At 39.2% G+C, this 14,918-nt stretch overlaps 1 protein-coding gene across 1 annotated transcript; it reads left to right on the top strand.

Annotated features, from left to right (window-relative positions):
* The first annotated feature begins 6,277 nt into the window (after positions 1 to 6,277).
* On the top strand, positions 6,278 to 14,862 carry LOC139149041 (uncharacterized). The gene is made up of 16 exons (XM_070720549.1): positions 6,278 to 6,699; positions 7,627 to 7,946; positions 8,107 to 8,255; positions 8,601 to 8,829; positions 9,450 to 9,555; positions 9,834 to 9,930; positions 10,110 to 10,205; positions 10,471 to 10,521; positions 10,772 to 10,862; positions 10,978 to 11,037; positions 11,477 to 11,653; positions 12,019 to 12,157; positions 12,697 to 12,805; positions 13,343 to 13,415; positions 13,766 to 14,052; positions 14,328 to 14,862. The coding sequence occupies exons 1-16, from the start codon at positions 6,648 to 6,650 to the stop codon at positions 14,572 to 14,574; spliced, it is 2,283 nt and encodes a 760-aa protein (XP_070576650.1). The 5' UTR covers positions 6,278 to 6,647; the 3' UTR covers positions 14,575 to 14,862.
* The last annotated feature ends 56 nt before the right edge of the window (positions 14,863 to 14,918 follow it).

Consider the following 14,918-nt stretch of genomic DNA (forward strand, 5'->3'; position numbering starts at 1 on the left):
ATCACCCTTATTTCCTAGCCTCTGCACGGAGTATGTTATTTTTAGCTCACGTGTTCACACACGTGGGCTAATCGGAGCGATGTCTGTCTGTCTGTCTGTCTGTCTGTCTGGCTGTCTGTTGGCGCGATATCTCAAGAAAGCCTGAATAGATTCAAGGCGGATTTGGTATACAGGTACCATATGTTATTGGCAAGAACTGATTAGATTTTGGTCAGTGTGGCTTGCATATTTCATGTTCATTTGCATAATTAATGATTTTAGAAAAAACTGACATACCATGAGAACGGCTGAACAGAATTGGATGAAATTTGCTACAAATAATGATCATACAAGGATTATCCCAATGAAAGACATAAAGGTGTAACATGAAAGTTAAGTGCTAATTTGCATATTTGGTGAACGTTGCTAATTAGGGATATATATCTGAATTGACTATAGGTAAGCAGACGAGGAGGAGGCGGTTTACAGCATTTAACGGTACAGTTTGCCAGTAAATCTCCGAGGCCAGCAGGGCCGAGGAGTTTTATGGCAAACTGTACCATTAGATTCCGTAAAAAGCCGACTACGAGTTCGCTTAATGTGTTATACCATGAATTTGCCGAGTTTTAGCCCGTCGAAAGATTGGATTCGTAGTTTTAGTGCAGTGTAAGTTGAAGCGCTTTGTCACCTTGTTGAACGAAAGTATAAAATATATCATAAAAAATAATCCATAATTGGATAAACAAAATTGACATGTGTTGCTATTGTAGCGCGATGACGTGTGAGCACCTGGTTTGATTTGAATTTTATGAATTACGTTTGATTGGTTGAATCAAGTGAACAGGTGTTTGCAGATCGACGTTGCTATTATTAGACGAGTTTAACCCCCTATCTTACTGGACATTTAGCATGGGGCTGTTGGAGTGGCTCATTGGGGTGAAAACCTTGAGCAGCACACTCGCAATTTTTGAGTCACTCTACGTATTTCGTTATGGCCGAATCACTCGCTGACATACGGTGGCCCCTACACGCCACGGAACTCTATTACTTTTGAATATAAACTCTAATTTTTCTTAACAATATCTTTAATATTTGTAAGAGATTTTATCTCCAACGCAAACTTTTAATTTTGTACGGGCAACATTATCTTAACATTATCTTAACTTTAACTTCTCGAAAGTATTTTTAGTTTTAACCATAAACAAAATATGTTTCACAAAAGTATTTTTTATTTTGTAAAACAAAAGTAAAAATTTTTCAAGATAACAAACTCCCCTACACGTCATGGAAATTTATTACTTTTGAACATAAAGTCATATTTCTTAACAATATATTTAATATTTGTAAGAAATTTTATTTCTCCACAACAAACTTTTATTTCTGAACGGGGAAACTTTATTTTTGGGGTAAACTGCTTTTAAAAACTTTTAACAAAAACACTTCAGCTTTTAAAAAATAACTTTAACTTTGAACAAAATATCTGTTTCTCAAAAGCGTTTTTATTCGAAAAGAAGTAAAAATTGTTCACAGCAAGAGTTGAAGATTTTTGCTAAGCACGAACTGAGTTACTTAAATGACATAACCCTATGTCTTTAGAGCAGAAAACTTAAATTCTTAAAGAAAAGTTTTATTTTTCCAAGAGTAAAATTAATTTCTTTATGGAAAAAAGATTTTCTCAGAGCAGCAAATTGAAATACAGTGAATAAAACTTTTTTCTCAATGCGAGAAATTATTTTCTGAAGACAACAAAACTAATTCTTTCAAGATATATTTTCTACATATGAGTGTGGTTTAAGAATTTGGTAAAACTGAACTGAGAAAAAACGAAAAAGGAAGGATGAAAAAGTCAAACTTACTTTTCTTCAGAGCGAAATTTATTTCTGAGAGGAGAAATATTTCATGTGAGGGCGCAATTACCTGTAATGCATAGCAAACTCTTTCTAGCGAGAGTAGGCTAAACATATTTTGGGGAAGAGTAAAACATTTTTCCGACGAGCAAAACTTTATTTTATCGGCGGCGGAAGTTAAAGTATTCCACCATACAACACCCAAGTTCGATGACCCAGAGTCTCCGAGACAACCATGACTGACTTCATCGGCGATACAGGCACGCTAGCCCGGCCCTAGCTGCAGTACAGTACCTCTAGGTTTACCTGGGTATTTGGGTCGGACGGTTTGCCGTACTGTACTGCAGCTAGCCCGGCCCTACCCTGCCTGCGTACGATGCTGTGTGTTGGGGCCGTATAACGCCAGGAACATACAGCATCGTACGCAGTGCTATGGGCACGGGCACGCAAACGAGTCAGTTCAACAGTTGCCACTTGTCCGAGTCCCCGAAGAACGGTTTTGTGTTTGAGTGATTCGTCCTAACTGCAGACGTTGTGCGACGGGATGGACCGCATTGGTTCCTTCATTAGCTCTGCATGGGCTGTGTGTTACCGGCGTTTATACGGCCTCCCACCACATAACGCCGGTAACACACAGCCCTGCCATGCAGAGCTATTCCTTCATCAGTTGCTGTGTTGTTAATGTTATGTTGTGTGATAGTCATCTTTTCTATAAGCCAGATTCGTAATTGATAGAGTCTTCGACTGAAACTGAACCTGGCCCGCCAGATTTGACCACAGTCGAGCGTGGTTCAATACAGTAGTTGTGGGTCCACAGCTGTGGTGTTTTCGGACGGGATATGCCTTTACGGGCTGGTTGACTTTCACGTTTTTGACCCCGCAAACCACACGTGAAAGTCAAAACCAGTCCGCGACTGTGGTCAAATCTGGCGGGCTCGGTTCAGTTTCAGTTTCTATAAATTACGAATCTGGCTTCTCCTCTTAGAAAAGATGAATATCACACACATTGGCTGTGTGTTACCGGTGTTATGTGGTGGGAGACTGTATAACGCCGGTAACACACAGCCCTGCCATGCATAGCCCTGCATACAGGTCTGTGTGTTCCGGGCGAAAAACGCCGGGAATAATAGAATCCCACACCCCAACGGGTTGGGATGGAATGTCTCACACGAGTTGGGGAGTTCTGTCTCACACGAGCCGAAGGCGAGTGTGAGACAGAATTCCCCAACGAGTGTGAGACATTCCATCCCAACCCATTGGGGGGTGGGATTATTTTTCTCACGTCCCTCCAATATCTTTAGAAAATTGCATTTTATTGTCAGAGTGGTAGGTTTAAACTATCAAAAACCAGCAGCCGATTGCTCTTGTTTCATTTGTATCATTCCGCACAGAAAAATGAAGTTCCTTTCATTGATGAGCATATCAAACACGTTAACATGTATATTAACCGATATGGCAATTTTGTTTTGTTGGTCAGCCACAAAATTCTCCAGGTCATCTGAGGAAAATGTTGCCAAACAACTCTGGTGGCCATCTGTTGATGACATTGCGTGAAAGCTGTCGTCTGCTACAGCCTCGCTCATCGAAGTCTTTCGCTAACTGTATCGCTGTCAAGTCAGTTCTTCTCAGGAAATATGTCGACGAGCGTAAACAGCCGATAACATAAAAGCGGCCATCCTCCGAGTATTTGTTGCCGACGCCGCGCTGACCGTACTCAAATCTAGAACAACCTGTTCACTCTGTGGTTCAGTCGTCTGTCCGCTATAGTGCAGTTGTACATTACGCGATGTTCTATTCGTCAAATAATTCGTACAGAGAACTGGGCGCTGAGCAGAGTTGACCAATCACACTACGTTTCACATACGAGGTGTTCGGTCGCGCAACAATACAGAGTGTGAGAACAAATTGTTCTCACACTGTGTTCTCACACTCCCAGCGCACTGGGGACGTGACGAACACACAGACCTGTACGCAGGGCTATGCCATGCATAGCTAATGAAGAACCCCAATGCGGTCCCGTCGCACACCGTCTGCCGTCAGGACGAATCACTCAAACATAAAACCATTCTTCGGGGACTCAGACAAGTGGCAACTGACCCGCGTGCCCGTAGCCCTGTGTACGATGTTGTGAGTTCCCGGCGTATACGGCCCCACACACACATCGTACGCAGGCAGGGTAGGGCCGGGCTGGCGTGCCCGTATCGCAGATGAAGTCAGTCATGGTTGTCTCGGAGAGCAGATCGTCCATGTAGCCGGCACGAACACGAGTCTGATACCGGCTACCAACTCGGAGACTCTGGGTCATCAAACTTGGGTGTTGATGGTGGGATACTTTAACTTCCGCCGCCGTTAAAATAGTTTTGCTCGTCGGAAAAATGTTTTACTCTTCCAAAAATATGTTTACTCTCGCTAGAAAGAGTTTGCCATGCATTATAGGTAATTGCGCCCTCACATGAAATATTTCTCCTCTCAGGAATAAATTTCGCTCTGAAGAAAAGTAAGTTTGACTTTTTCATCCCTTTTTCGTTCTTTCTCAGTTCAGTTTTACCAAATTCTTAAACCACACTCATATGTAGAAAATATATCTTGAAGGAATTAGTTTTGTTGTCTTCAGAAAATAATTTCTCTCCATTGAGAAAAAAGTTTTATTCACTATATTTCAATTTGCTGCTCTGAGAAAATCTTTTTTCCATAAAGAAATTAATTTTACTCTTGAAAAATAAAACTTTTCTTTAAGAATTTAGGTTTCTGCTCTAAAGACATAAGGTTATGTCATTTAAGTAACTCAGTTCGCGCTCAGCAAAAATCTTCAACTCTTGCTGTGAACAATTTTTACTTCTTTTCGAAATAAAAAACGTTTTTGAGAAACAAATATTTGTTCAAAGTTAAAGTTATTTTTTAAAAGTTAAAGTGTCTTTTGTTAAAAGTTTTTAAAAACAGTTTACCCCAAAAATAAAGTTTCCCCGTTCAGAAATAAAAGTTTGCTGTGGAGAAATAAAATTTCTTACAAATATTAAATATATTGTCAAGAAATATGAGTTTATGTTCAAAAGTAATAAATTTCCATGACGTGTAGGGGAGTCTGTTATCTTCAAAAAATTTTACGTTTGTTTTACAAAATAAAAAATACTTTGAGAAACATATTTTCTTTATTGTTAAAACTAAAACTACTTTCGAGAAGTTAAAGTTAAGATAATGTTAAGATAATGTTGCCCGTACAAAATTAAAAGTTTGCGGTGGAGAAATAAAATCTCTTACAAATATTAAAGATATTGTCAAGAAAAATTAGAGTTTATATTCAAAAGTATAGAGTTCGTGGCGTGTAGGGGCCACCGTACTGACATGACTGGAAACAGAGTTCATTTTATCGCAGGTTGATATCGATGACAGGAAAGATTTCTAACACACCGAAGTGCAGAAAGAATTTTGCTTTTATACCGCTCAATCGGAAAACAAAGCTGCACCGCCACGTCAGACAAAGGCGACGGCTGACTCGCAGCGTGTTTGCAAGGTTATATCTGATTGGTCGATTGTCACTATTCACAGCAACTTAGGGAGTTTATTTGTATTATTTCATTATAACGGTAAGATTCTGCCAACCAATTGGATACAGCTTCGAAATCGCTGCGAGTCGGCCCAAAGGCGCTCCTGCAACTGAAACTGCAAGTACAAAAAAACACAACAATATGTCTAGACCACAATGGGTGTGGTACTCCGTGAACATCCAATTCCTAATTTACATATTTAATGAACTTTTCTAATTAGGAATATATCTTGATTGACTTCATCAAAGTCGGTGAAACCTGCTATGTACATTGAAGAAATATGATAAAATATTAATGAAAGTTGCTTAGCATTTTTACATCAGCAAGTTACTAATTTGCATATTTAACTAACTTTCCCAATTAGGGATATAAGACTGGGGGAACTCTAAAAAAGTATATGAAATTTGCTATATATATTGATGAGAATATTATGTTGTATAAGTGAAACATATTTTGCATTTTCATGTCAGCTAATTTACAATTTGTATATGTAATGAGCTTTCACATTTTGGCATACATAGCTTGAAGGACTTGACCAAAGGCAATTCCACTTGCTATAGAGTGGTGATACAATGACAGCAGTCAAAGAAATTTAGTATCTTTATTTCAGCTAATTATATATTTATACACTTAATGACCTTTGGAATTAATCTGTGGTGAATATTATTCATGATATTGATCATAACACTATCAATGAAGTTGCAAACATGTGGCAAAATTTAAATTCACAGACAAATGCAATATATACTGAAACACGTGAGCATTTTCAGTTCATATTTGGTTGTGCTATGTTATAGACTGAAACAATATTAGCAGAACTGTAAACACTGAGCGGGAAATTCAGCTGCCAAGTTTCTGTCTTGCGAATGGAAGGAAGTGAGAGCTTGTAATAAGGAAAAAGGTTTCAGGTCTCCGATACAAACGACGACAAGTGAGTTCAAAACGTTTCAGGGTGTACAGCAACCTTCCCTATTTTGTAGAGCTGGAAAAAATGCCGGACATTTCATGCATTGACGTTCTTGATTCAGAGGTTTTGCTCCCTCTTCTCTGAATACTTGTATGACGTTCTTGATTCAGAGGTTTTGCTCCCTCTTCTCTGAATACTGGTGGTCATAATCAATGGATTTCTGCCGAGAGATTCGCGTGGCTTAAAACTCGACCCGGGGTTAAAAAACAAAAACAGTGTTTTGTTGATCTTTGATCGGCGTTCAACAGTCGCTGAATATTGGTACTCCTGCTTGCTGTAGCAGCAGATACGCCACGTGAATCAAATACAATGATTTCATTGAGGCTTCCACGATTTGTCATCATACTCTCCACAGTGATTGGTAAGTGTATTCAATTTAGTGTCGTAACATCAAATACCTGCCTCTTGTCTGCATAATAAATCAGCGTATAGAAACAAAATCACCAGAATAGTTTGTACGTTATATACAATTGATAGTTGAAACGAAGAATATCTGCATTCTTATACTTTTGTAACAATAATTAAAAGTTGTTACCACGACAATAATTATCCATCTTCCTTTTTTTTAGCGATTCTGCCCTGTATTAACATAGACTACCAAAGGTTGGAATGTGGGAAGGATAAAAAGGGGCGTATCGGACTGTGGGAATGACCTAAAATGTTACTGTACAGCGATGTCCAAGGGTCAGCGTCCGTCCCTGTCCGCCCCTGGATGTTTATTTGCTTGTAGCATGCATTAAGTGTTAATGTTTCCCGTGTTCTTCCGTTTTCTGATTCTTGAATTTTACTTTCGAAATTTGGAGAGCATATATTAGATATTATTATTCTCGACTGACGTTTTCGAAACTATTGAAATAGAATGCTGCTTCTGTATACATCCCCCTTGTATTTTTGCCATTTGGAAAAGAGCTGTTGTACGCTAATGAGGTCAGGTCAACAACCACGGTTTGTCGACACATTTCTACGGGGTATTTTTTTCGAAAGGCCACGAACTATCACAATGATATTCGTAAGCGTGATCAGAGAGTTGTTGTGAGTTGCAAAGTGTAAATAACTGTAAACTTCCAGTCTCTCCTCGTCTCGACCGATGACCTTCCTGTCAACGGACGGGTCAGATCTTACCCCACGGCCTTTTGATGACACCGTTATCAAAGTGACATGATAACTACGTGACCACATGACCGATATTGGTAAACATAGCATTTTTTTATCGGAAATTGAATTCATATGAAATTAATGCGAAAACACACATTATAATGGAGTAAACATATTTTGCTATTACATGCAGGTGTCGGGAGTGCGTACTCCTTGAGGACTTCCAATGGCCTAGAGGTAGATCTCAGAACCGATGGTCAGTATTCTATCGCCATCAACGGTGAGATCTGGTTGAACAGCGCCCCAACATTTTTCTTTGTTGATGGCGCAAAGTTTTCCAGCCCAGGAAACCTCAAGCTGTTGAACATCAGTAATGTACGCCAGGGAGCGGATGTTTTAGGGGCCTTTGAGTTTTGGACTCTGAATTGGCAAGCTGACGCCAAGTCTGGAAGTAAGAAAATTGTAACAGAAGTGAGGGCGTACAAGGATCTTGCAGCCATCGTGTTTTCACAGGTAAACCCTGCAATATATCATGTCGGTGTTTCACTGTGAAATGTCTATGTGGGCACATGAACATCTAGTGGTCCGTGAAAGATTTCAGATGATATGACAAGAGCATTTGGATAATATTTTAAAATGTCTCTGTATTCTACTTTCCATGTTTCCTTTGCAGTATTATCCTCAAACTCTCGCAGGAACGAGCATCGAGTTTTCTGAAGGTGTTTGTACATCTTGGCCGGCGTTCAGAGTTGAAGGCAAAAAGGGGACGAAAGGTTATGTATCGTATGGCGGCACTTTCCTGGATGATACCAAAATTGGACAGTATGTATGATTTTACAGCTTGTTATGGATAAAGCTTACTTTGGTTTTATTTCGCCTCTACATGTAACATAAGAAAAATAAATTAGAATGAAAAATTGTCACCTCTACCAGTGATAGATGAATCGCGAAAAGATTTAAACTCGACTTAATCACGGCAAGGTTACGATGGTGCTTTTCTTTGCACGATTATTTCTTCGAAACCTCAAATAATGTTCTCTTGAGCGTGAAACCAGAACTGAAGTTACGCCTTGAATGCATTGAAACGAAAGGGAGCATACTAAACAAAAACGAAATGCCATCACCCAGTTTACATATATCAGGAAAGACTCGTATCTATTTTTTCAGGTGGAAGGAAGGAGCCGGCAACATCAACTTTGGTCTTTACGGTGGGCCCCTGGCAATCTTTGACAAGTCTCTTAATACGGTGGTCATCTCAAGCTTCAGCGAATTCATGGCAGGGTCCATGCAGTTAATGGACGGGACTATTAATTATGGCCTAATGGGCAGTATAACTCAGATACCAGCAGATTTCAACTTCCAGACTATTGTTTACTATGCTGACGGCATCAATAAGGTGTGAAGAAGATTCGAACATGTCACAAATTTTGTGCAAAGTCACTTTATGTGCGCACAAGCACTTCTCTTCCAGAATCTGCCAACTTTAAAGGCCGATTCCGGAAGTTTTTCGAAATCTCATACTGGATATATGATGTTATATTATCATGATAAGGAGCTGCAATAATCGTTTCCTTCACTTGAAATCAGTTTTCTCCCATGATATCGTGGATTCAAACGAAAGACAGATAGTCATGGTATTGGCGTTTTAACGTAAAGTGCGCCTCAAACGGATATTCGGCCTCTCAAATTTTTGTAATACTTTTCTAGTCTACAACTTTAGGGGCTCGTTTTAAAACTCTTGGTGTAAGAAAAATGTACACTGTCTTAGTTTTTCGAAAATCTAAAATTTAATTTTTCACATGGAGTTAACACAGGAATTTGAATTCCATATATCGGTAAATGAAATGTAATTTATTTCTCATGTACCACACTTTGCACTTGCACTGTGATTCCTTATTTTTATTCCTGATTTGGTGAGAGAATGGTTGAAAGATTCACTGAGGAAAGTCTGAGCAAAAGTTTAAGTCTTTCAGTTTTGAGGCGCATACTACCATAATACGATTCATCTCTTGACAGGCAATCCATGGCATGGGAGAAAGTTTGAGAAAATATTATGGAAAACAAGGTGCCTTAAGGGATACTGCCTTTGCTCTGAATTACATCGGATATTGGACTGATGGAGGTATTTGCAAAAGCAATTACACACTTTTGAACAATAACCATAATTGGACTTAAACTGACATTATCTTTTGCTTGTGATCTGGTTCGCCGACATCTGTCGCAAAAATTAACCTATTGAAGATACCTGTGGTTTGACAAGTCAGTCTACTAATTGTATTGTTTAACCGAAACAGCAAATTTTGGGGTTTTTTTCAACTGCAAGATTATACATGTCATTTTGAGTTTCTTAGACAATTGAGCTCCTATTTCTATTTTGCGAATCGTCTTTTCGTGTTGTAGGTGCGTTCTACTATTACAATACCGAACCAGGCAAGAATTATGAAGAGACAATGCTAGACGTCAAAGTGTACACCGACTCTGCTGGTATTCCCTATCGGTAATGTACTGCCTTTATCAAATGTACATTAAAATTGTAATGAAATGGTTTTAGAAGGGTATGTTTTTTCAGAAAACTACTGTGCCAAACAACATTTGTTCGGATAACCGTCACCAAGTACAATGATCTGCTGAGTTGCACTGATATTTCTTTTCCTTTCTCACTTTTTCCGCTTCAAGGTATTTCCAGTTGGACTCGTTCTGGTATTTCAAGGGTGACAACGGCGGCTGTAAGAACTGGACGGCAATGCCGGATGTCTTCCCACATGGAATGCAGTAAGTCAACAAAGCAAATATTACCAAACATAAATTCTGGTAAGAGGTATACCAGGACAACAGAAAACAGGAAAACAATTCGGCAAAAAACGGGTGACAGTGATCGGTTTAGAATAACAGCATACTAAATGTAGAACTACACAATGCCTTATTCTCCACTTCGAAAAAAATTGAGAAGATCAGACTTGAGTACTTGTGTATCAGGAAATGATACACAAATCATATCGCGTCAGAAGTTGATTTGTTACTGTCATTCCCTCATTAGGTACCTATACGACAAGATCGATCTTCCAATGAGCGCTCATAATCGATGGTGGTAAGTCTCATGCAGTCTGCTACTGACTCATTATGTATGCATGTAGGTCTTTAGGTATGCAAGAATGTAAAGTAGATCGAAAATCACAGCTAAAATAATGGCGCAACTCGGACATGAAGATTTTAAATAGCTGCTATAGTATCTGTGCTTTTTCACTATCACTCATTTTTACATTTGGATCAGCGCTAGATTTCATGTTCACTCCAGTATTTGAACGCGGATATTAAAATTCCATTATTTCCGTTGTCAGGACGGCCACAACAGACTACGCCAAAGTGAACGGCGGCCGGTGGAATTTCATCGTGGAGAAAGATGTTGGATATGCCATACCTCAAGATGCGGTAAGACCGCGGTTACATCTTATTTGAGAATAGAAAACAGCTCCGTACCGTTGATATTGGCAATCGTTGAAATATTTTCACGACATTTTAATTTTACCTCTTCACTTAATTACAGGAATTTTGGAACTATTTGATGAGTACGTCTAGGGAATGGGGACTGATTCTCTACGAACAGGTAAGTGCGATCTGTTGAATATACGTCACAGGCTCGTCGGTTGCGGAAGTCATTTTGTATTAATCGTTAAACATTCCCCAATGTCTGCTGATGCAATTGTCTTTTAATTTGGGATATTTATGATTGACTTAGTATAATTATTGTATGCTCTTTGGAAATGTGTGAATGACTATATTTGTTGAACAATAATAGCATCATGATGATGAGTTGTATACACAGAGACAAAAAATATGAACGTCGTGACATTTGAATTCATTTTAATGGAAGTTGACTGACGTCACGGAGATTCTCTGACGTCATGCCTTTATCTTTACAAAGGGAAACAACGACGACTATGAAGGTGGTCAAATATTAATGAACCAAGTACAATTATCACCTGGGAGTCGAATCCGGGAAATTTTGTACAACAATAAACGTCAGATTCGTTTTTTTTCTGTAGGATTGGTTGAACAACGAATTTGAACACATGCACGCAACTCTACAGAATGTTTCCGTGGGAAGAAACTGGCTGATTCAAATGGGTCAAGGAGCGGCCATGAATGACATCACAATTCTATATTGCATGCCGATGGCAAGGCATATTCTACAGAGCGTTGAAATACCATCAGTTGTGACGGTTCGTTGTACTCACGTATAGTATGCATAATTCTGACATTGCATCTATAACGCCTATGGTATAGAAAGTGAAAACATTATCCTCGTTGTTGGGATTATTGCACATAGTCTATCGATTACTTTGAAAGTTCTGAAAGTGTACAGCAAACAACGTGATAATGTTGTAGACAATCAGAGTACTTTGGTCATTATTTTGCTCCAAATAGGATATTTAATTGGTAACATTACTCGGACACCATTATTAAGATTGATTAGGCGATCATTCAACAACCAAAGTCATTCATGGAACAGTAGAAGTGAACCCGTAAAAGAGAAATACACAGCTTTGTGATTATAGGCTATTTGATGATCTGGTTTCCCGTCTAGGTTAGGGCCAGTGGCGACTACAAGGCAGGCAACGACCAATGGAAAATTGGCATCAGTTCCATTCTTAACCACGCTGTAGGCCTGGCTCCTTTCAAAGACACGTTCTGGACAACAACTGACCAACCAGGCAATAAGTATCGTGAGTATACCGTAAATACATCAACTTCAGCGTAACACTATCTAAAACGTCACGATTTTCTGGTGTTTGGAAAAGTTCATTTCCCTTAGTGTGTTTAAGGTGGATCTCACCTAGGGGACAGATATTCGGACTCTCAAACTTTTATAATTCTCGTCTGATATACCACTTGTTGGGGTTCATTTTAAAGCTCGTGGTGTGAGAAAACTTTTCACCGTCTTAGTTTTTCAAAAACTGAATGTCATACTTTTCTCCATAGAGTTAACACAGGGATGGCGGCCATTTTGAATTTTAAATATCGGTAAATCTTGGGTTATTTGTTTCTCTAGTACCAAAATTTGCTGGGTGACCCCCGATTTTTATTCTTGATTTAGTAAGAGAATGGCTGAAAGTTTCATTAAGGAAAGTTTGAGCAAAAGTTTAAGTCTTTCACTTTGAAGGCGCATACTACCTTAGGCCAACATACTTTTACATTCAAAAATTGAGTGAAGCAGGTTAATGTCAGTGTATGAAGATGCTTTTATTTGTTGTGTAAATTATAGATGCCAGAGAACCATACAATGAATTGCAGGCTGTCGTGTCAACTTTAAGCACAGGACCAGTAGGACCTAGTGACAAGATCAAATACTCCAACGTCTCTTTGATAATGAGGTAATTATTTCGTTATTACACAAGACTGTTGAATACTGGGCCCACACTGACCAATTTTACAAATCGACAAAGCCTAGGGGACCCCTTTGCTTCCTAAAGCTATGGGGGGAGGCCTAAGAAATTCTGTTTTAACGACCAAGATTGGGAACTGCTTTTCGGGTACATAGTGCGCCTGTTATTTAATATTTTTATCTAGCATGTCATTAATTCGGTGTCATTGAGACTATCAGGTTACATATACAAAAGTGAGCTTTATGGCAATGAAAGAAAGAACGCGACAGCATTTGTTTTGAATAATCTTTTCTCCGAATCTAAAGTTTCATGATACCTTTGTCCTCTTTATCAATTTACCGTACCGATATTATGGCTTGCGCCCGACATACGTACCACTTTGTGCACCGATTTCTAGACAATAGTTCGGCCAATCTTGCTCAAATCTGAATGTTGCCATGGAAAATATCGCGGATTTTATAGTGTCTACTTAAAGGCAATGAAGGCAGTCAATGAAATACGTTTGTGATTAAACGTTCCGTCTAGGTCGTGCAATACAGATGGTATGCTGCTCAAACCTTCACGACCCGCAACATCAATCGATTTGCAGATTTTGCAGGTAAGTTACTATAGTTACGTCGATTGCGACTGCATTTCACAAGAAGTGGGCGACAAATTTAATGATGATAATTACAATCTCTTTTGCCACAGTCCCTCCACAAATGATCATGCTTTTGCGCATGTCTGCATTGCCACACTGGAGTCTCGAAATGTTTTCAAATTAATATTCTTATAGTGACAACGAATTGCTTTTTGATCATAATTGCTGATTGAACGACGAAATTCGTGCTGATGACGACGGAGGTGTGTGCTTTTGAAGGTTATTGTAATGATTAATGATGGCACACAAAAGAAGAGAGGGGGATATTTATAAACCTTCATTCTATTAAGCAAGGCTTTCCTCTGTAGCACTCGCTAGGCAGCGGCGGGCCGGATGGTGAAGTGTGGTCTACGTACAGTGACATTGCTAGTTATAGATTTGGTACTTTACTGTGGGTCAATGTGGAAACACCTTACCCAATCACACCACAACAAGCTGGCTTTGGAAAGCTGCCCTCAAACTATGCTTTCAGTGACAGGGATCCTGTGAAGACACTGGTGAAATTTGATGAAGAAAATCCACTGAACCAACACAAATGTGGTAAAGCTGACTTTGGACTTTGGCATACTACTCCTGAAATTACCATTCCCGGGAGGTAAGCAAGTTTAAAGTCATTCCGAAGAAATTTCAACTGAATGAACAGTACCATTTTAAAAGATATATTTTCTTTGGTGAGAAGTTGATAACTTCCAAACGCTTGAGGATTTCGTTGTCACGTTTTACAAATTCTCGTAAGATCACACCTCACAGTCGAGGAATTTTACCTCAATCCCGATCTTAATGCAGTATGAAAATAATTAATTTTACAGAGTATCTTGTCGTTGTCTCTCTTATAATTTGAACTCTTTTTTAATTTTTTCATAATGACAGTTCAAGGAAGGTATTGATCCTTGGTGAGTTGGCCAAATGGGTGAAGATGTCGCCACAACGAGTACTCGACATAGTGACCTACACCGGTGACGTCATCATCAACTTACAAGGAGGGGTCAATGAGGTCATAGAGTTCACTGTAGTCTACACCGATGACCTGACCACACCCCATCAAATTAAATGTACTGTCCCTGAATCTGGAAGATTACAGATGCACCTCTCTAATGAACAGTGCCATCCGTACTGAAGACACCTTGCTAATGAGCAGTGTCAGTTATTCTGGCAAAGTTTGTGAGACATAATCGAGAAATGGCTTTACCGTTCTAATTCTCTTCTGCGTTTTTTAAAGTTCAATGTACGCCACTGCTTTTCTTGCATTACTTCCAAAGATGTTGTGTAAACAACGCTCCTGTTGCTAAGCGACCATAATTCAGCCGTTTACTTTCATAGCAAGTGAAAGCATTTTGCTGTAATCATTTGATGCCTTTCAACCCATGCAATAAAAAGAATATAATTTCTCGACTCAAATGACAAATGTGTTGACTGTACCGTTCATCCCTTCAGCCGGGCCAAGTTGATTCATTTTTCTCT

This window comes from Ptychodera flava, chromosome 14 (genome assembly GCF_041260155.1).
Source record: "Ptychodera flava strain L36383 chromosome 14, AS_Pfla_20210202, whole genome shotgun sequence".
NCBI classification, from domain to species: Eukaryota; Metazoa; Hemichordata; class Enteropneusta; family Ptychoderidae; genus Ptychodera; species Ptychodera flava.

Excerpts from the sequence above, each read along its gene's own strand:
- LOC139149041 (XM_070720549.1), top strand. The coding sequence starts at position 6,648 with ATGATTTCATTGAGGCTTCCACGATTTGTCATCATACTCTCCACAGTG. Across the intron at positions 6,700-7,626 it reads CATACTCTCCACAGTGATTG|GTGTCGGGAGTGCGTACTCC; the intron begins GTAAGTGTATTC and ends TATTACATGCAG. Across the intron at positions 7,947-8,106 it reads CAGCCATCGTGTTTTCACAG|TATTATCCTCAAACTCTCGC; the intron begins GTAAACCCTGCA and ends TTTCCTTTGCAG.